Source organism: Thamnophis sirtalis, unplaced genomic scaffold (assembly GCF_051295495.1).
Source record: "Thamnophis sirtalis isolate CommonGarterSnake01/CBP01778 unplaced genomic scaffold, rThaSir2_p1.2 scaffold_10, whole genome shotgun sequence".
NCBI lineage: Eukaryota > Metazoa > Chordata > Lepidosauria > Squamata > Natricidae > Thamnophis > Thamnophis sirtalis.
Genome location: NW_028261390.1, coordinates 34,446,482 through 34,470,179, shown reverse-complemented (window position 1 = coordinate 34,470,179; position 23,698 = coordinate 34,446,482). Strand labels below are relative to the sequence as shown.

The 23,698-nt window shown below is 37.4% G+C and overlaps 1 protein-coding gene across 2 annotated transcripts in view; it reads left to right on the top strand.

The window, feature by feature from the left end:
* The window catches only part of PCDH10 (protocadherin 10), a 63,281-nt gene extending 48,281 nt beyond the window's left edge, over positions 1–15,000 (top strand). The window contains exons 5-6 of one of the 2 annotated variants that reach the window (XM_014072689.2): positions 7,513–7,588; positions 13,576–15,000. In XM_014072689.2, the coding sequence (XP_013928164.1) occupies positions 7,513–7,547 (35 nt within the window). In that variant the 3' untranslated portion in view covers positions 7,548–7,588; positions 13,576–15,000. The remainder of the gene's footprint in view (positions 1–7,512; positions 7,589–13,575) is intronic. The other variant, XM_014072690.2, reaches the window with a different exon arrangement.
* Positions 15,001–23,698: the final 8,698 nt, after the last annotated feature.

Sequence of the window (23,698 nt, the reverse complement as noted above, 5' to 3'; positions counted from 1 at the left end):
TTTGTCATGGATATGTTTTGTACATATGTAAATGTTTGGCTCATTTGCCCCTTGGAACATAGGCTGTGAAATAAGCATGTTGAAGTTCTGAACATGGCTTATTCCCTGGCTTTTAACCAGTGGTGGGTTGCAGGCGGTATGCCCCGGTACAGGCATACTGGAGCCTGCCTGGAGCACTGGCTACCATTCCGGTACAGTGTTTCGGAGGGCCCACCTGCCCGCTTGAGCTGCTTACCTGTTCTTTAAGCCTTTGGTGCTTCCGCACACGCGCATGGTGTGTACGGTGCCTGCACGACGCTCCGCCGAGCAGCTGAAGTATCACGGAGGCTTGTGGAGGCATTGCAGGCAGGTACAATGCATGCATACTGTTTGGAACGGGATCCAAACCCACCACTGCTTTCAACTGACAGGAAAACAGAATTCTATTATTCAGATATGATTGGGGACTTTGGTGCAATGCACAGCAGAATTTCTTTGTAAAAATCAACATGTAAGAGAAGTAAAGGACTTCTGGTGGGCGGAGCCTGACAGGGGGTTGTTATTCTTAACAGCTCTGGAATCTTGGCGTTGTTAAACTGCCTAAGCAGCAATTCATCAAGCTGTCTAGCAGTTTATTTACCCTCTCTTCGGGCCTAGAAGAGAGAGGTGAGAAGGTATGCATCAGAAGCTCTCTATCTAACCCTCTCAACCTAAATGCTGGGAGGAAGGGAGAGGGCACCAGCTGTAGCATGGCTGCTCCGAGCCGAGGCTCATTCTGCCTTTTGCTGCAGAAAGAAGATTTTTCACTCATCCTCAGCACAATGATTTACTATGGACTTCAAGCCGAGCTGAATCAATATCGGTGAACATCTAATTGTATGTATAAATCCTTAGCTCCATTTGCAAAGAATTCCTTCTGCTGATTACTTGTTGAAAGTTCTATACAAAATGGCGCCGAGCTGTGTAGGAGGGCCGTGACTTGGATACAACTTTTGCGAAGCCTAAAAGTGATTTATTACCAAGAAGTGATTTATTATCAAACCAAATAGCAATTGCTGTATAATTGGACTGCCTGGACTTTTTAACTGACTAAAGAAGATTAAATTTGAGATGGCTTCTAAGCAAAAATTTTCCCCTCCTCCCCACGCATCGAATAGTGCCGGAAATTCACAAGTGCCTTCTGCTAAATTACAATCATTACTCCCTTCTACTTCTGCAGGGGACCCCCTGACAAGGGAAATTCTGCAGAAGGAATTAATCGATGTGTTAAAAAATCATGCTGATACGATGGAAGCAAAACTTAAGGAAGAGATAGTCACTTCTAACAAACAGATGTCTGAAGAACTTATGACATGTAACCAAATGATTAGAGGGGACTTTCTGATGGCTCTAAACTCGCTAGCTGGTTATGCATATGGACTTGAAGAAAAGTTAGAAGATCTTAGTGACTCTAATACGAACTTGGTAATGAAGATGGAGGCGGTCCAGCAAAAGGTCAGCAATGCAGAAAATGAAATCATAATGCTACAGTATAGGCAAATGGAATTTGCTTTAAGGATAAGGGGCCTCCCTGAAAATACACAAGAGAACCTGAAACAGATTCTCTCTGAAGCCTTCGACCTGATGGCTGGAAGGTCAGGAGGGAATCTCGATTGGTAAATCTAAAAGGTTTACCACGTTAATTCTTGGCTGGCAAAACAAAAACAATTACCAAGAGATATAGTGGTCTATTTTGCCACTAGAGATGGGAGAAACACGATATTACAGGAATCCTACAAAAATAAGCTTCAAATCGGGGGTCGGGAGGTTACTGTCCTGAAGGAGATACCACCTAAAATGCTGAGATCTAGGAAAGACTATGCCTTTTTAGTTGAAGAGCTTAAAAATCACCAGATACAGTTTAGATGGGACGCACCAGCCGGCATCACATTTAGCTACCTTGGAAAAAGACATCGCCTCAATACAGTATGGAAGGCACAAGATTTTTACACCAACGTACTGAAGGGTGGTCAACCCCCTTCCTCTAGATCTAGACAAAGAGAATAAGAAGGATATGATGGAAAGCAAACCACTCACGTTCTAGTTCTAGTTCTAGTTTATTAAACTTGTATGCCACCCTATTCCCAGGGGGACTCAGGGCGGCTAACAAACTATAAGGGAATAGGGGTAATACAAAGAAGACAAACAGGACAAAAAGCAAAATACAAAACAGATTAAAAAACACCACAACAGCCGCAACAATTTGAGTGGGGTTGGGAACTCATCAGCCCCAGGCCTGCCGGAACAGCCAGGTCTTGACGGCTTTGCAGAAAGCCTGAAGGGTGGTAAGGGTCCGAATCTCCACAGGGAGATCGTTCCAGAGGGCCGGAGCAGCCACAGGTGGTCGACAGTCGACATTGGCTAGCTGATGGAACCCGGAGGAGACCTAATCTGTGGGATCTAATTGGTCGCAGGGAGGTAATTGGCAGGAGGCGGTCTCTCAAGTACCCAGGTCTGATACCATGTAGGGCTTTAAAAGTAATGACTAGCACCTTGAAGCGCATCCGGAGTCCAATAGGCAACCAGTGCAGCTCGCGGAGGATAGGTGTAACGTGGGTGTACCTGGGTTCACCCACAATCGCTCGTGCGGCTGCATTCTGGATAAGCTGAAGTCTCCGAATGCTCTTCAAGGGCTGCCCCATGTAGAGCGCGTTACAGTAGTCCAGTCTTGAGGTCACAAGGGCATGAATGACTGTTCTGAGGGCCTCCCAGTTCAGGTAGGGACACAATTGGTGCACCAGGCGGACCTGGGCAAATGTGCCCCGGTCACAGCCGACAGATGGTGTTCTAAAGTCAGCTGTGGGTCCAGGAGGACTCCCAAATTGCGAACCCTGTTTGAGGGGTGTATAATTTCACCCCCCAGCCTGAGAGATGGAATACAAGGCCAATTTTTGGGAGGGAAAAACACAAGCCACTCGGTCTTGTCGGGATTGAGTGCAAGCTTGTTTACACCCATCCAGACCCTAACAGCTTCCAAGCACTGACACATCACGTCAACCGCTTCACTGAGTTGGCACGGGGTGGACAGATACAACTGTGTATCGTCCGCATATTGATGGTATTTTATCCCGTGCCGCCGAATGATCTCACCCAGTGGCTTCATGTAGATGTTAAACAGGAGGGGGGACAGGACCGAACCCTGCGGCACCCCATACTTAAGGGGCCTAGGGGTCGACCTCTGCCCTCCAACCAACACTGACTGCGACCTGTCCGAGAGGTAGGAGGAGAACCACCAAAGAACGGTGCCTCCCACTCCCACCTCTCGCAACCGTCGCAGAAGGATACCATGGTCGATGGTATCGAAGGCCACTGAGAGGTCAAGGAGCACTAGGATGGAGGCGCGACCCCCGTACCTGGCTCGCCAGAGATCATTGATCAGTACGACCAAAGCAGTTTCTGTGCTGTAGCCAGGCCTGAAACCAGACTGAAAGGAGTCTAGATAATCGGTTCATCCAAGGACCGCCAGAGCTGAGAGGCCACCACTTTCTCAACAACCTTCCCAACGAAGGGGAGGTTGGAGACTGGACGGTAGTTACTTAAAATGGCTGGATCCAAAGATGACTTCTTCAGGAGGGGTCTCACCACCGCCTCCTTTAGAAGGGACGGGAAGGACCCCTCCTGAAGAGAGGCGGCAACTATCATCTGGATCCAGCCCCGTGTCACCTCCCTGCTGTTCGCGACCAACCAGGAGAGGCACAGGTCCAGCACACAAGTGGAGGCACTCACTGCTCCCATGGCCTTGTCCACTTCCTCAGGTGTGACAAGTTGAAAATCAATCCATAAATTCCGCTCAAGACCCTCCCCCGGTACCTCAGCTGGCTCTGAGCAATTGGAGTCCAGGTCTGTCCGAAGCCGGGCAACTTTATCCGCGAGAAATTGGACAAATTCCTCAGCTCTAGCTTGTAAAGGGTTACCCGCATCCCTTTCAAGAGGGAGCGGGCTATCCTTAACAAGGCGGCTGGGCGCAACTCAGCGGACACAATCAGAGTGGCAAAATAAGCGTTTTTTTGATGTCCAAATTGCCTGGAGATAGGCTCTAATGCAGGTTTTCAACAGTGCTCGGTCTGACTCAGACTTACTGGATCTCCAGCAGCGCTCTAGGTGTCTCTTTTGGTGTTTCATCTCCTGGAGTTCCTCAGTGAACCAAGGAGCCCTCTTGGATCCACTACCTCGGAGAGGCCGTAAAGGCGCAATCCGGTTAAGGGCCTCAGCTGCCGCTGAGTTTCAAGCAGCGACCAAGTCCTCCACCGGACTGCAGACGAACGTATCAGGTATAACACCAAGCACCGTCTGAAAGCTCGGTGGGTCCATAAGGCACCTGGTGTGGAACCACCTAATCGGTTCCTCCTCCCTACAGTGGGGGATTGGCTCCCAAAAGTCAAGCCTCAATAGGAAGTGGTCTGACCATGACAGGGGCAAAATCTCAATACCCCTCAAACCAAGATCACAACTCCACTGCTCCGAGAGAAATACGAGGTCGAGTGTGTGACCCGCTGAGTGAGTCAGGCCCCGAATTACTTGGGTGAAGCCCATGGCCATCATGGAAGCCATTAACTCCTGCGCTCCATCAGAGTGCTCGCCGAGCGAAGGCAAATTGAAATCCCCCAGCACCATAAGCCTGGGGAACTCAACTGCCAGCTCGGCTACTGACTCGAGGAGTGAGGGGAGAGCTGTTGTAACGCTGTTGGGAGGCAGGTACATTAACAACAATCCCACTTGACCCACAAGGTCCAACTTCACCAGTAAGGACTCACACCCGACAAGCTCCGGAGCAGGGATCCTACGAGGAACTAGAGACTCTCGGATAACAATGGCCACTCCCCCACCCCTTCTCTGAGGTTGCGGCTGATGAAGCACCTGAAAACCCTCTGGGCACATCTCAGTGAGGGGGACTCCTCCCTCCAGGCCCAGCCAGGTTTCAGTAATACATGCCAGGTCTGCCCTCTCGTCTAAAATTAGGTCCCAGACAAGGGGAGCTTTGTGAACCACAGACCTGGCATTTAGCAGCAGCAGCCTGAGACCAGGGCCCTGACTACTCACGCCATCTGGCCTTGGAGTGGAACTAATAGGGCCAGAAGGAGGGAACTCTGTGACGTAGCGAACCCTCCTTCCCCGGTAATGGCTAGCCCTAAAGTCCCCGCCATATCTGCCCCTTCCTGTTATGACCGTAATGTTCCGGCCCACTCCCGTGCCCATGGTCCCTCCACCCTCCCCCATGGCCACCGCATTCCCCGGCAGGCCCTTCGAATCAGACATCCTAAGGATGGGATTAGGCCTAGCCCCCCCTGACACTTCTGCAAAGCACTCAGTGCAGGAGATACCCGGCTGTGGTCCCAGCCTTCTCAGACATACCCAACCATACTATCAGACAATCCCCAGTATTAACAAGGGGGGATCAACTTGTTCTCTCAGAGGTACAAGAAGCTAAAGAACAAAGACAAGACCGCCTGGTTACTAGACGAATGGAACAGGAATTTAAAAAGCAACGTACACAAGCCACCGTTCAGGAGCATACAGGCGTTACATCAGAAGCAGTGGGAGGAGCTAGGCCAAAGGTTAAATTCCAAGATGTTCAGATGGCTCTTAAAAAGTTTCATGGGGCTAATGATGGTAACTAAGTCTCTAATCTGGAATGTTAAGTGATTGGATCAATTTAACAGAGGATAGAATACTCAATATTGAAGGGTATGATTTGGTATATGGTTACTTATTTGCTATATGATAAAAAGGTGGATAAGAATTTTAAAAGTCATATTCTAAGGAGTGCTTTACTGCGGATTGGGAAAAAACATCAATAAAAATTAAATGACATGGTAGACTTACAAAAAGGTTAAGGTATTCTGGACAAAAATATGATGGATTATGCAAAATGTTCTAAAAAAGGGGGGGATAAAGTTTACCCCCCACCTATTTTTTGTTATGTATAATTACTTATTGTACAGCAGTAGAGATTAACTTGATTTTGCACTTGATAACTGCAGCTAGATTGTTGGTGGTGCAATACTGGAAGAAGGAAGATTTGTCTACTATCCAAGAATGGACATTGAAAATCACAAACTTAGCAGAGATGGCTAAATATTTGCATATCTCAAGGATAATTCAAACGAGAGATATAAACGAGACTGGGAAAAATGGATTGACTATATTCAAAATAAATATGGGTCTAGGAAATTTCAGATAGCTTATGATTAAGATCAGAAATGATACAAATTGTTTATAATTAGCCTAGCAAGGAGGAGCTAAGCTCAATTCAAAGACGTTATTAACTTTCTACTTTCTCTTTAAGTATATTTTAAACTGTTTTTGTTAAAGATTTATACCTTGTATTGGTTCTGGGAAGTCAGGGTGGGGGAAGGTTGGGGGGGTTGGGGGGAGGGTGGGAGGGCGTGGAGTTTACTAAGTTGGAGGAGGGGTGTTGGATTTTAAGGTATTATGATTGTACATGTATACTGCTATTTTTTATTTTTTGTGTATATTGAAATGGAATTATAAATACCATCAACACAAAAGGGAGTTTGCTCAGGAGCTGAAATACACCAAGTGAATTAGAGTGGAAAGCAGAGGAGAGAAGAAAGATAGGAAGAGAGGAATAGGAGAGAGGGTGAAGGGGGAAGATGAAGTGTATAAGGAGGAGTGGTAAGGGGAGAGAGGAGAAGCAGAAAGGAAGGGGAAGTAGAGTAGAAAATGATGGAGGGAAGACAGGATGTAGAAAGCGGGAGGAAAGAGGGGGAAGAAAGTGTCGGATAAGGTATAAATATGGTGTATGGAGAGCAGAAGAGCCAATAACTGGGTTTTTCTTTCTTTTCTTTGGTAGTTGATGGTAAGATGAATTGATGTAATTACTTAATAATACAACATAATATTGACTATGTAATAGTATACATGTGATTATATGCTATGAAAATGGAAAATAAAACTTTCTATGTGAAAAAAGAGAGAAATAAAGGAGACAGATAATAAGGGCTGTATTGCTAGGAAATTAGTCCACTTGCTCTTGGTTTCAGGATGATGAAACACAGCAAATGTATTTAATAAACATATTCTTAATGAAAATAAAGATTTTATTGTATATTACACTATATATCGACATTCAATTTAAAATTGCATTATAATATGTATGTATATGTATATGTGTATGTATGTATGTATGTATGTCACTTATATATATATAAGAATTTTTAGACTGATTGGTATAAAGTTTAGTATGTCATTTAAAATTTGTGCTAACCTTCACATTTTTCTTTGTTTTTAAGCCTATATTTTTTGCATTTTTTGCTGTCTGTGTGATAATTGTGTTTCTTATTACTAAATATTATTACCAAATCACATATGTATAAATATGTCAATTTTGCTTAGATTTTCTAATTATAATTTTCAAAATTCATTTACATACTTAAGAGATTATAAAGCTCTTTGTAAGAGACAACTTGAAACCTTAGAATTCTTGGTTCTTCTGTTTTCTTGCACTGATTGTAATGCTTTCCACCTCTCTAGGCCTTGCCATTTGTGGATCACAAAGTGGATTATAAAAGAATAGTGATTAAAGAACTGCAGATCCTCTGTGAGATAGGTAAGCATTATTATTCTCCTTTTACAGATGGGGGAATTATGGACAGAGAGGTGTGAGGTGCAATCCTATATATTCCTACCAGAAGTGAGCCCCATTGAGTTCAATGGGATTTGCTCCCAGATAAGTGAATATAGGATTGTGGTTTAGACTTTTTTATTTTATTTCCTTTTTCCTTTTCCCCCTTGCAAAAGGCAAAGCCAGATGTAGCTCAGATATGTTCACATTATCTCCTTTAACTATAGAACAATTCTTCTTTCCACATAACCTCTCTGACTATTTCCCCAACTGTAAAGCAAGGATAATAATACAGATTGAGACAAATTTTCTATATTGGCACATTTTAGTGCTTGCAGAAAACTGCAAGATTAATTATGCTCCTACTATAGAGACCAATCATATTCATTTAGGAGCTTGGAGTAAAGGAAAAGATTCTTTCATGTTACATAAAAACAAATTAAATGAGTTTCAGAGAATCAGCTTTTGAAAAAAAAAATAGAAACACTGAGAAAGAAATTCAAGTGGTCCTTAACTTAAAACCACAATTGAGTCCTGTTGCTAAGCAAGACAGTTGTTAAGTGAGTTTTATTCCATGTTACATATAACCTTTCTTGCCACAGTTGTTTAGTGAATCCGGTTTCCCCATTGACTTTGCTTGTTGGAAGATCACAAAAGATAATCATATGACAAGGTCACTGCAACCGTCATAAATATGAGTCCGTTGCCAAGCATCTGAATTTTGACCACATGACTTTGGGGATGCAGGATAGTAATAAGTGTGAAAAAAGCCATAAGCCACTTTTTTTAGTGTGCTTGTAATTTTGAATGGTCACTACATGAGTTGTTGTCAGTCTAGGATGACCTGTAACATAGTAGTCTTTAAATACAGGTTTTACATATATATGCGGTAAATGTTCCAGTGAGTCTTGTTAATGGCAAAGCAAATTAAATAGTACGTAGGTAAAGATACAGATAGTGTGTGTGTGTGTGTGTGTGTGTGTGTGTGTGTGTGTACACAGATGTACATACAGATAATGTATGTATGTACACACATACTGTTTAATGAGGATTCAGAAGAATATTATCCCCATACAAAGTCACAGATTGATTATGACACTTTTGTGCCTGAAGCTGGAAATCAAAGACTAAATGCTTAAGTCTACAATTCACTTCTCCAGCATCCCCAAGAAACTGTAGAGGTATTGGTTATTGTTTGGGAGGCTTGTGTGATTAGAGGTATTTTTATTTACATAAATAAGGTAATATAGATCCAATTAAAACCGTCCTTAATTTAAACACATTTCTTCCCATTAAGTTGACTTAAGTCTAGCCAATTCAGCTCAGATAGAAAGAACTGATAAATCTGTTATATGCCATAATTATGAGTAGGATTCTATTTGTTTTTCAGATGGGGAAAGCAGATTTACTATTCAGTGTTGATACTACAGTCCACATTAAGTACCACATAAATAAAAAGCAGAAATGTTTACTAACAAAAGTAATCAATTATAAGATAATTTAACATCAACAATAGTCATTTTGGATTTCACATTTATTTCAGCTTTAGGAAATAATATAGTTATCAAATTATCCCCTCCCCTAAAAGCTATAGATCACTTATAATAATATTTCTTTATAAATCTTTACAATGTATATTTAACTATATCCAGAGTAATTCTTCGCCAGTATTTACTTTTCCCCTTCCCTTTTCCAAACTTATCTGAAGTTTGGTGGGATAATGATAGGACTAGCAAGAACAATGGAAGACTAATTTGATTCCATCACGGGGGTAGACCTCCTATGTGTCTTTTAGCTGAAGGAGTTGTATAGCTATATTTTAGCTGTAGGGCTAAATATAGATATAATTGTACTTACTACTTTTCAGGTTAATTTCAGGTTAAGCTTAGAAAGGGAAAAGGAAAGGAAAAAGAGAAAGAGAAAGGAAGGGAATGGAAGGGAATAGGGCAAAGTCTATTGTGACCATGACTCAAATTGCAGATTTTAGTTATTTTTGTTTGAGGAGATTGACTTAGAGCATGTTCTGGAGTCTGCAGATTGGGAAAAGTGACTTACATGAATAGAATATGTATCAGTTTCAGTGGAATTTCTGTGGGGACCTTCATGACATTTCTGTTTTTGTGACTTAATGAATCTAAATCTATGCATTCTGGAATGCTGACCGAAAATACATAACAGAAAAATAAAGTGACCTGGAATGTGATTTAATACACATAAAAGTACAAATGGCTGAAATACTACATAATAGTATTTGTAGTAAATGATATTACTTTCACTAATAAGGAATATGTAAATATAATAAATTGTATAAGTATTATGAACTCTTGTTTTAAGCACTTTTTGTGCATTATGAGTGAACTCACGCATTAAATAAAGTAGCTCAACCTGTGGCCATGAGAAATATTGATTTCAATGGTGCACCAATTGCATGAGAGCAACAACTCTCATACTACAGTATATAGTTAAGTATAGAATTGCACAATAACTGTCCTAATTATCTGGATAGAATTCAGCTATATATTGATATTATTTGCGTAGAATCAAGATCCTCTTTGGCAAGAAATTGATATCATTAAAAAGATACACAGTTAGATACATTGGATGATACTGTTTTTATATCCTTGCCCATAGGGAGAAAAAGTTGTATAGTAATGAAATAATGCTTGTTACAAAGTTAAAGCTAATTAATTAGTGGCTATTTGAGTAATTCACAATTGCTTCCATTATTGACTACAGTAATGTCTTTCCTAGTATTAATAATGCTGCTATTGTTTGCATGCAACATTAATTCTAAAATATGAACTAGGAACAACAACTAAGGATGATATCCCTGTTTTAGTGCTATTCCTGCAAGGATAAGCATGTGCAAACATTAGACATTTGTTCTGAGTTCAAACTTGTTATCCTAAGATGTGTAAACAGATCTTTGGATAATTCTGCAATAACTGTAATGAGAGTTTAATAGTTTCTAAGTGATAATAAGTAATAAAATAGAGGTATTTTATACTGTTGTTGCATTGATAATGAATATAAATCACTGAATTTTCACCTACCTTGAAGCTTTAATGGAATTGACACAGTCTATACTTATTGCATTTCTTTTTCTTTTAACTACACTATTCATGAAGAACATATAAAAGTGTGCATATAAACATGCCAACAAAGGATATATCTGATAAAGTGGTCACTAGTAGGACTGTGCGTAACTAGTGTTGGAACTGTTGAAGTGTTGTGATCTTCCAAAGTGATCTGAACATGCAAATGCATACAAAAATGACATTGTCATTGGGAGAAAATGTATTTTCTCAGACAACAGAAGAAGGTCCTTTACTACAGGCTACGCTGGATTTTTAATGGATTAGGTCTTTGATACCAAAAGCAGTACATTCAGATGGGTTCTTTGTAAATACTCTAAACAGCTTTGCATCACTAATAAATATTTACTGTTAACTTTTTGTAAACAAAAAGTAAACAGTTCATACGGCAATGCCAATACAACAAAAAATAACAATATACTAAATATAGTACTGCATATTAAAGGTCAACTAAGGTCAAAAACATATTAGAACATTTTGTTCTTTAAGGCTTTGCAGAACACACAGACGGTGATGCTTAATGTACCCCTGAGGGAAAAACGGCTACTAATGAAAAGGCCTGCCATCTAGTCAATGACTAACAGATCATTGTAATAAATACAAGTAGAAAGCAAGTCTTCTTCCTTTTTTATCTTTAAATAAACTGCATTAAAGACAAAAATTTATCTCAATAACTTTGTAGTCTTTGTTCCAATGGATGAGAAAAATACTCTATTTTTAAGGGAACCATCCCTCTCGGCCTACAGTTTTCTTGATTAATCAACTTGCTTTATTTGCTGTACTATGAACCTCAATTTAAGAAATTAATGGGAAGAAGGAATATTTGTTAAAAGAGAATGTTCACTAAACTTATATTGGGTTTTATGTAGTTTAACATATATAAAATGGTGAAAGGGATTTTAATGCATATATACACATTCTGTCAGTTGGATCTGAAGTCTATTAAACTGAACATTTACATCAAACATCAGAATGTTCAGAATATTTTTCCCTTTGAATAACTAGTTCTAAAAGGATCACAAGCTATCTTTTGATTTCAGCAACGTTATTAGATAAAAGAACTTTTAAACTCCATCACCACAGGTTTTCAGGATGAGGATCATGATTCTTGAAATTACAGATTTGTTTCTTTTCATTATAGATGTTAATTGATGTATACTGATACTGTCCTTCCCAAAGCATTACAGACTTTACCATTGTGTCTAATAATGCTTATTATTCTCTTTAGAACTATTTATTTAAAATCACAAATCATTACATCATAAGTCTCAGCTACATTACCTTACTTATTTAATTGGAATTTAAGTGAAGCTAAATGTAGGAAGAATTGCAGCCTTAAATAAATTCTACTGAAATAACTGTGGGTTTTTTCCTTATAAGGAATGTATAGCTGTGTTGCCACTGCCAATGCAATAGTATTTTTGCAATGCATCCTCACTTAAACCATTTGGAAATAATTTTCAGATGGAGTTTGGAGAGGCTTCAGTGGAGCTATATCATACCATTGATATCTCTCCATATCATCTCTATCGATAGGCTATTCATAATTGAATCAGTATTGGAATAATTGTAAGATTTGCATAGATCATTTTAGCTTTATAATTTTTTATAGTAGTAGATAAGTTCTAGATATTTTGAGGAAATTTGGCTGATCACCTTTTCATTTATTTACTTTACATGAAAACAAATGTTTTGGAAGGGGGAATAAGATTTTTAACAGGAATTAATTATACTAGAAAGTAACAAAAATGAGATGTGTTTTGAGATACGTTGGGAAACTGATAGTGCTTGGAATATAAATTGTCTGTTTTTTTAATGATACATACAGTAAAACTTATTGAGCTATATCTTTAAATGTTAAGTGTTAAATCTTTAACATTCACAGAGATAGTTCTTAAAACTGCAATGCAGTTTATTCTCTTTAAAGAGAATTACATTAAGACAAGCCAGTCATTTCAGATCTAATATTCTTCTGACTGTTATTTTTCATGTAATTTTGATCTTAGAGTATGATTTGTCTTGCAGTGATTTCTAGGATTTGGTTATAAAGTTGGTATACCTTAAATTTATTTTTATTGATATGCATAATAATGAATTTAAATAGAAAATATATTGTTATTGCTTTTTCTTCTCCTCCTATGTCTAGATTAAACTTTAAACAGCCAGAATGAAGCCACTTTGGCTCTGCCAAAAAGAGTAATTATCTGTTTCTGGTAGCAGCTGACATACCAGCAGATGGGTTGGGCTCTGCATTTCTCCAAATTCACATAGCATATTGTTATCTGTAAAGAGTCTCCAATTGAGCATATTATTTTTACATTTAGGCACTCCAGCTCTGAACCTATTCCAGGTCTTCCAAGTAGTATAAGGGAGATCAGATCCTTGAGGCACATCTAATTAGCCACACCTAATTCATAGCTATGATTCTATGCTAAATAGCAGAAACAATCATAACAAATATTATTATTTCAAAGTTAGTAATTATCCTTATTTTGTAAGATCCAACAATCACAATTGAAAAATTCCACTTACTAGTCCTTGTTAGTCCTATCAGCATCCCACCAAATTAGACAATTGAAGTTTGGAAAAGGGAAAGGGAAGAGTGAGTACTGCCAAAGTATGCTTCTGGATATAATACTATAATCCAGTTAAATAAAAATCTAAAAGATTTTGAAATAAATATTGTAATAAGCAATTTATACTTTTTGAGGGAAGGGCATAATTTGGTAATTACATTATTTCTGAAATAAAGAAGTCTGAAGTTACTATTGTCAATGTTAAATTATCTCATCATTTGTTGTTTTTGTTAATAAATACTTCTGTATGTTAACATGTCAATCTTTACTTACATATGATTTCCCCCTTTTTTCCCCACAGCACGGAAAAGGATATGCTAGTCAATTCTACGGGACTTACCTGAAGCAGCATGATTTGCACAAAATTCGACCAACAAAAGCATCAACTTTTCAACTTCATTATCTTGGCCATCCAGTTCTGTGTTAACTGAAGAAATTTTGTGCTGTTGGAGACATTATGGCCAATAGTAGGACCTACTTGCTCTCAGCAGGCCTGAGAAATGAGTTGAAATGTATGGAACTATAGAAACTTAAAGAGGCAACTGATTTTGCCTCTCTGATCAGTGTGTGCCTGTTTACAGCACTATATAGCTCCTTCTTTCTCTTCTCTCTCCAAAATGTCACTGAGCCCTCTAGATGTTTATATTCGCCACAAGAAGCCAATCGTACAGATTTTAAACAAAGGAAACGTGCATTATAAATGCAATATCACTGTTTTAAACTTGACTGTTTTATATTATTTTTGTGTGATCAAGTGTTCCCCAGACTATTCCAACTTTACAAAAGAAATTGTGAATCATGTTCTTTTCACCTGTGGGTCTTGAAAATGTTGTTAATCTGCAAGCCCACAAAATATCAGAGACATTCTGTAGTTTATACACCGTGTTGCAAAGTGTTTACTGTACTATTTCAAAGCTTCTAAATAAATATAAAAATATATATTATATTACATATAATTTTCCGGGAAATGTGGTACCATTTAGTTGATTTTTAAATGAGTCCATACAGTCTGCATCATACCCTAAAATGAGAAGGTAATTCAGGGTCCTTAAATTAACTTTGCCTAGAAAAATAGAAAAAATAAATCTTTAATAATAATCCCCCAAATTTTGTACTTTGGTCAATCCTGTTTGTCCTTGTTTTAAAAGCTGTAAGCAACACCATTTTTTCCTGAAAATTGTACTGAATTTCCAATGCCAAAGATACAGCTGTCAATAATTATGAAAATAAGCACTGACTGTACTATCAACCTCCATTATTTTGATTCTATTTCTATGGCTTTTAATTTAGAATCAAAAACTTTTTATAATGGCTCTATAAACTCACATGTATATGTTGTTAAAAAAAGTACATTGGGTGTCTGTACATTTTGAAATGTAATATATGATATAAACGAAGGTAACTAATTTAAGGAAATCCTCTTCCCATTCTCCAAGAAGCATAGCTTACCTACATAATCATTTGTCATAATTTTGTGCTAATATATCTTTTCATGAAGGCGTGAAATGATTTTTAAAGAACAGCAAAGGACAGAGTCATAATCAGACATTAATTTGAATTGGTCCTTTTAATACTAATGCAACTTGAACTTAATTTTAGTTGATGCTAATTTCACTGTTAACCAGTTTAATCCCATCAATGTTATTTTTATAAGAGTTTCATGGTTTGACATATGTCAGAAAGGGTATTTTAATTAGAAAAAGAATAAATTGTCAAACATTCAGAACTTTGGAAAGCAAAGCTTACCTTTATTTTATAATTTTTAAGTTGAAAACTAAAAAAAACCTGCCTATCTTCCTTCCTTCCTTCCTTGACTAATGCACAAAGGAAATTTTAAAATAGTATCTGTGATATGGACAATTGTTTTATTGTAGAACTTGAGGTCATAGGGTTATGTGCAGCCTCTGAAAGCTTTGGTGTAGCCCTCAGAATTTTTTTACCACATTTTTAATGTAATAGGAAGTCAATTAAAACATGACTGAACAGAAATCATATTAGCTATATTTTATTTTATCCCAAGTGTGGCCCTTGGTTCATATTAAAAAATGCACTCCTGGTTTGGTTGAAAGTGGAAGCAACATGCTTCTGAATTAGTGAACAGCATCCTCTATTATTTGGGAAATTTGAGATCACACCTATGAGCAACTATTTGCTTTGTTATTCATATCTGAAAATTATCCAAATTATGACTTAGTAAAAGTAAGGGTGGAAAAAGGGTGGAAAATAAAACTATTAAAAACAAAAGACACTTATCCATGGGTAGCTTTTGATTCTGGATCCTGTGTTTGAAGCAGTGCACAAAAGGAATTTCTTTAAATGTCAATGTTCTCATTCATGACAATAGGGGGGGGGAGTATTTCACATGGAAAATTCTATACTTCCAGGTATGAGTGCATCCTACATCTGTAAGACATTCAAGCCCACATTAACTATAGAATGAACTTTTAGTTCATCAATATTTTTTCTTGCAATATTCCTATAGTACGAATGGAAAGTATGTGCATAAAACACTTCAACAATGGAATGATAACTAATGTCAGTTTCCAAATTGTTCACAGAAATATTTCTGCTGAAAAATTTGAATGCCTCTTTCTAAAATATTTGCATATTGACAGGAATTTATTGCAATTCTTTTAACAATGTATAAGTATATTTAAACCATGGGGATGGGAGAACACACAGAAAACAATTATTTAATTTGAAGAAACATAGTCGTAAAATCTTTAGCTTTAGGTAATAGAAGTTTGGTCACCTTTATGCCTTGTTAGTTTTATGGGGAAATGGGCTATTTTAGTAATGAAATGTGTGAAGAATTGAACAGTCTGTCAACTTGTTGCTGATTTTAAGGCAAGAAATTGAAACCCCTCTTGGAACTGGTTTGCTTTATTTTTACAGCCTCTCAGTGTAGAGATGTTTTTCTGTTAATTAGAATTCTTTCCAGTCTTGTGGAGACTAATAATCACATTTTCTTTTTTTAAATAGACTATTAAAGTATTTTTTATTTACCAAAAATCTCCCTCACATTTTGCATGCAACTTTTTTGGGGAAAATGTTTACATCACTTGCAGTAATTCCATCTCTCTTTGTGATTAACTGTCTGCAATGGATATGTTTATGCATCATTTCATTTCATGCTTTAGGTTTTCCTACTCTCGCATCCAGATATAACAACTACTGAAAGCCAAAGAGATTCACACACACACAAAGGGTTTTCCAGGGTTGGTTATCAGTTTTAAAAAAAAAAATTCAAAGAAAATTTCTTATGATGCTCTGTTTTCACAAGTTGAATAAAATCATGACCATTTTCCTTTGCTAACATAACATTATGAAAAAGTGGCATGGTATTTGTATGCTAAATACTTCATTTAAATATTTTTATGCTTATCAATAGCTGAACTTGATTCCTGACCCAGGAAAAAAATGAAATTAAGAACAAGCAAAGAATGCAAACTGGAGTTTGCTCCACTAGCACATGATTTAAATGAAAGTACATAGAACCAATTTGGTAAAATCAAGCAACAATTATATAACTGTCAAAAACTTAATGTGGTTTGAATGTTGTATCAAGTTGTCCTGATGGATTGGTGCTTTTTTATAAAAGGGAATGGGATTTTTATCTAATTTCCTTGCATGAGCAGAGTAGGATGGTAATCAATTTGTTCCACATTTTTATACTCATCATGTGAAACTTAAGAGAAATTTCCCAGCTTTAGATCTTTTAGATGCGGCGTGAAGACGTAGATATGGTATAGTATATAAATGTTCAAGATGAAATTAAAGAACTTATTTTGTCCGCTGTAATAATTATCTACTTAAGGAGAATTTATCTAGCAGCTGAATGTTTGCACAGGTCTAAATAGATCCCAGATTGTGTGAATGCAGTCCTATTATTAAAACAATATTTTTAGTTGCCTGAAAAATCGGTGGAAACCACTTTGGATTCTTGAAGGAAGCATAAATATATTTTTTCCAGATACTATATGTGATCCAGCAGCATGAAAAAGAATGAACATCTTAATTTGAAGTCTTATACCCAGTTTCTGTGGGATACGTTTCACTGTACTCAAGATTTAAGTGAAGAATATGCTATTATATGCTTTAAAATGACTTCCATCCACAGATAATATATTAGAATTATATTTGTGAATACAAACACACACATACAATCTACCTCACTATCATCTATAAGAAAATGTTCTGTATTTTTAAAGCTAATGAATGGTTGTTTCCTTAGAAGATAAGGAAAAATATGAGTAATGTCTTGCTTTCCTGAGCCATGTCTACAAATATGAAATTGTTTCTCAGTATCACATGTATACACAAAATAACAAATCTTAGAGATCCAGTTCTATATCTGTATTCTGGAGTTCTGAACATAGCGTGGCTATTCTCTCTCCTTCCTGTCTTTAATCCTATTTGTTATTAAATTGGCAAGTGTTTTTTACATTTTTAAAAGAGATTTGCACAACATTATTTCCTATCATATAAGGAGTCACTGTTTTTACTATTATAAAAATAATTATAAATTATTTTACAAAATTATAATTTTAAATAATTATAAAAAAGAGACCCAAGTTCAAATCATAAACCAAATCCTAAACTCTCTTAAATCTGGTCAACATATATTTGTATATTTGTAAATAATTGTATTATTTACCCACGGAGATAATTGATACTAGTTTATTGGCAAGCTAGAGTTAAAGTTTATTTATGTATTTATTTATAAATTTTATTGGCTGCCCATCTTATCACAGGGTAACTCTGAGCAGCTTACAACCTTTAAAATAAATCAATATATCTATACTAAAAACATAAAGAAGTTTACTAAATCATCCAAATTATATGTATTTAACAATCTTTTGAAAGTCCCAAAGGTGCTTTTTCAAGAGGCAAGTGGACTTTCTGGTTTTTTTTTCTTTGAAGACATTTTGCTTCTCATCCAAGAAGCTTCTTCAGCTCTACCTGGATAGTGGAGAATGGAAGGATGTATATTCCCCGCAGACAGCTGGTCATTTGCATTCTTTTAGAGAGTCATTGAGGCCACCAGGAGGTATACATCATTTCCTTCCTCACCATCCAGCCAGAGCTGGGAAGTGAAGCATCTTCAAAGAAAATCCAGAAAATTCAATTGACTCTTGAAAAAGCACCTTTGGGACAACCATGACTTTAATGACGGAGAATCTCCATAAGCAAGTCTTTTGAAAGGTACATTTAATTACTACATGGAAAAACAGAACTGCAATAGAAATATAGTTTCAATGTAGAAACCAGGTTTTTACATAATCTATTAATAGGTTTTTTTTAAAATTAAGGTTGGAGGTATGCTTATCCTAAAAATAAATTTTGAAGTTCCAATATATTGTTAGTGACCCTTTACCCATTTTGGGATATCCATCTCTGGGATATTATTACAGCTCTTTATAGAAATTTTTCTATAGTATTCTGAACTGACATTTTTTTTCATAATTCAACTGAACAAATTGACTCATTAGTAGTTAGCTTCCAATGAACTCTAAAACAGTGACAGTATCTTGCCATTAATATTATCTATGACCTATGGTTTCTATAAACCAGCTTACAAACCAGGATTATTATTATTATTCTTCTTCTTCTTCTTCTTCTTCTTCTTCTTCTTCTTCTTCTTCTTCTTCTTCTTCTTCTTCTTCCTCCTCCTCCTCCTCTTCCTCTTCTTCCTCCTCTTCCTCTTCCTCTTCCTCCTTCACCTCTTCTTCCTCTTCCTCTTTTCTTCTATAAGAATAACTCCAAGCAGTTTACATACAGTATAAGAATTTGAATGTACCTACTTTGTGCTGGTATTATGGTTATTTCCTTATTGTGCTTTGAGTTTGGATGTAATTAATGCCCAATCTCCTTTCTGCTCATTCTGATGATATATTTGTGTCACATTGGCAATCTTCAGAAACAGCTGGTAGAAAGTGGTTTCAACTAACAAAATAGGATTGCAAAGCGGAGCAGCTTTGTTTCTTTTTATAGACTCCATCTGGCATATTTTAAAAGTTTGGCTCATGCTTCTATTACCTGATTAAGGTATTTTTTTTCACTGTGTCATTTACTACACTCATGGATTTATTCATTTGCAATTTAATTTTGAAAAACAATCAGGTGGCCACATACATTGTAGTGATTAATATAAACAAGGGAACCACCACATCGAATAGGTCTTTTTAAATGAAGGCAGATTTTTTTTAAAAAAAAAAAAAATCTAGATTATGCAGCAGATTTTCTGTGCAAAAGCACTAAAACAAATGAGAATCACATCAGTTTTGCTCTATTCTAGTTGAATGGGTTTTTATTAAAATTGATGTGCTTTAGATTTTGCCGGATCATATTACAAACACTCTCTATGACATATTTATTCTTGCCCTCAGTTTATGCACGAGAAAGCAGTTTTTAAATTTATGTGAAATATAGTGTTTTTCTCTTAAAATGACAACTTTATAAGGAAAGCGAATGTACCACGCTTCTCCAGCAATGCTGATAGCAGTACAGATCACAATTTGTTTCTTTGGGTTAGTTCTGTGTACCTTCTGAGGTCTAAGACAATTTTCTTATCCCGTCCTCTTACCCCCAATCCCCACCAGAGAAGACAAAACAAAATTGATGGTAACTTCTGCTGCTAGGATACCAAGAACACCATGAAGCCATTGAACAGTTGATCAGTGGGAGGAGGAAACTGCACATTAAAGGAGAGAACTGACTCTTTCAATAGCTCTTGGGAGAAATGGTTCTTTCATCTTACTTAGCAGCTTCCCCCCCCCCTCCCTGCAATCATTGCTTAGCTGACTGATGGCTTGTTGTGAGTGGGCACTGAACACACTTTCAAAAAAGAAATGAACAGTGCTGTAGGGATGGAGCTAATGCTTTTTGCTTCTGCTGGACAGGATAGTTCATCAAAAGTAAGTGTGGTCAGTAAATTTTACTCAATAACACTTAGCCCAGTAGCCCACATCCCTACCCCAACAGATTAGTTGCCTGTGGTATTTATTATGGAGCTGTGGGAGCTGCCTGATAAAGCAAAATACTTTTCATACTTATCAATTAAGTCCTGCATGAGATTGTCTATGGATTGTGTAACTTCATGGTAAAAGAGGACAGCCTCTCCAAATTGATGGGCAGCACTTTCCCCTCTGTCTAACAGGCTTCTGCAGGATCAGCTGACCATATTCATAGTTCTAGGCATCTGATAAACTTATGTGATTATCACAGGGTGTTACTGTGTGGTATACTGCTGCTTGGAAATGTTAGGAAATAGGGATGGCAGCATCACTTCCATCTTCCATTTCTTTTCTAATTTTATAAGTCTTGATACAAAATGTATGCATGCGTGCGTGCGTGTGTGTGTGTGTGTGTGTGTGTGTGTGTGTGTGTGTGAGTGTGGGGAATCCATCCAAATAAAATTATATGGATTCTGTTGTTCAAAAAAATATATAGATACAATAGCAGTGGACTTATATACCGCTTCATAGGGCTTTCAGCCCTCTCTAAGCGGTTTACAGAGAGTCAGCATATTGCCCCCAACAATCTGGGTCCTCATTTTACCCACCTCGGAAGGATGGAAGGCTGAGTCAACCCTGAGCCGGTGAGATTTGAACCGCTGAACTGCTGATCTAGCAGTAGCCTGCAGTGCTGCATTTAACCACTGCGCCACCTTGGCTCTTAAGGTGCAAAGTGTACACAAAGTGTAGTAGGGAAAAAAATCCAAAACATGGCAACTGAGAGAAATTTAAATTAAGGACAATTATTTTATATATAAAATAATTCATCATTTATTATGTTATTCATCATTTCCAACCCCACTGTCTTTACTTGTTTTTGATTTCTCAAGTTAATCAGAAAAATAAAGGATCATTTAAAACAAATTAGTATTTTAAAAATCCACCTACCTACATTATGAACAGAATGCTCATGGGTTTAGTTTAAGCAAGATTTTGTCTTAAGCATTCTGAAGCAGAGAAAACAAATCTCAAGGCATTAGACATTTTATTTTTCTATGTTATTATTTTATTAGTTTATATTTCCAAAAGTTCAAGGTGAGTTATGTGAGAATCTTCTTTCATTTCAGTCCCCCACGATAATGCCATGATGTAGATTATGGTATATTATAGGTATAGGTAAAGGTTTCCCCGCACATGCGTGCTTGTAGTTTCCGGCTTTAGGGGTGGAGTTCATCTCTGTTTCTAAGCCAAAGAACCAGCACTGTCCAAAGACGTCTCTGTGGTCATGTGGCTGGCATGACTAAATGCCAAAGGTACAAGGAGTGCTGTTACCTTCCCATCGAAGTGGTCCCTATTTTTCTATTTGCATTTTTACGTGCTTTCGAACTGCTAGGTTGGCAGAAGCTGGAACAAGTAACGGGAGCTCACCCTGTTATGTGGTGCTAGAATTCAAACTGCTGAACTGCCAACCTTCTGATTGACAACCTTAGCACCTTAGCCACTGAGCCTTGCATCCCTATGGTATATTATACACAATACATATTTTCTTAATGGTGGCAAAATATAAGTTTATTTACAGGAATTCTATGGAATGAGTTCAAATAGGAGACCCATTGAGCCCTGTAAGTAAGCAATGTTTGTTTTTGATTGGAGTTCTTGACCCTTTGTAATAATGGCTCCCCAATCTTTTTGTCACGCAAGATTGGTTTTGTGAAAGACAATTTTTCCATGGACTGCACATCCCTCACATGTGCCATTTACAGTAGAGTTTGCGCTCCTATGAGAATCTAATCTCTGATGATCTGAGGTGGGGCTGAGGCAAGGATACAAGTGTTGGGGAGTGGCTGCAAATTCAGATGAAGCTTCACTCACTTGCTCACCTCCAGCTGTGCAGCTTGGTTCCTAATAGACCACAGACTGAAAGCGCTCTGTGGTTCAGGGTTTGGGTGCCACTGTTTCATAAAACACATTTGCAGAAGTCTTTAACCCTTCTAAATATTTCTCTGAAAAACTATAATTGAAAAATGACTTTAGATAACCCAATGCATGTTTTGAGCCCACCTTTCATGTATTTTGATTCAGACAGATAACCACCTTCCCCCTGTCTCTTTTAATAATCTCAGGGTTTGCTTTAAATTCATGAATAATAACCATGTAAATCATCCTTTCCCAGCTTGATACCTTACAAACTTCAGTTTTAAGAATTTCTAGACATTTGGCTAAAACCTTTGGTCTCTGCTGGCTGGGAGTTCTGGGAAATGCAATTCCAAAACATCTGGAATGAAACAGGTTGGGGAAAGTTTATAAAGATCACATGTCATAATGGATAAAACAGTAATATTGAACTGTACTATTTATAACATCATATTTTGAAGTTGATATCTATTCTATTGTGTTTGTTTTGTGGAATATAAATCAGATAACTGTATCTCAGCAGAATATCAAGATTAGCAGTTTTTTCAACCAAAATAATCAAAACAGTTGTGCAAGAAGCTTGGGTTGGGGTTTTATTTTTTTGAGCAATCCTGCAATTCCAGTTAATAAATACTATCTGAGTTGTAACATACTACATTGATTAAAGATAGGAATGACTGCAGAGATTGTCCATGTTAATGTTTCTAAATAAATATTTTCTCCATAATATTTATTTTTCCATGTTAATTGTTTTTAGTGATCTTAGGACCAATGCTTATGGTTATTACTCAAGAATTTATGTAAACCTATAAAATTAAGAGCCAAGGTGGTACAGTGGTTAGAGTGCAGAATTGCAGGCTACTTCAGCTGACTGCTAGCTGCAGTTCAGCAGTTCAAATCTCACCAGGCTCAAGGTTGACTTAGCCTTCCATCCTTTTGAGGTGGGTAAAATGAGGAGCCAAATTGTTGGGGGCAATATGCTGACTCTGTAAACAGCTTAGAGAGGGCTGTAAAAATACTATGAAGCAGCATATACTGTAAGTCTAAGTGCTATTGCTATGGCTATTATGCATTGTGCTATACTACTGCAAATCAGCTGAAATTCAGTGTTATGCACTCTGACTGACTTCTTCTGACAAACCAGTTAAATTTCCTAAAGTAGGTCATAGTAGCTGTTTAAATGGCATACAGCTGAATGGTCATGTCATCTTTAGTGTATTTCTTGCCATGATTGATTGTGCCATTTTAACTTTTGCAAAGATCTGTTTGTTCTCACTGCAGATGTTAATGGGTGAGTGTCTGTTAAGGTGTCTAGGGGCAGAATAAGGTGTCTGTTTCTCTGAAGGTGTTTACTATCTGAACTCTGAAGCTTCTCCCCAGGAATCTTTAAGTTATTTTTTAAAAAATGAGACTTGCTAATGAATTTTTCACTGAGTAGACAGCATATTTAACATACCATGTGCCGTGTGCTGTTTAAATATATATATTTGAATCAGTGCAAGTTCAGGACATAATTTCCACTCTTATATTTTATTAAGATTCATTTCATTTCCT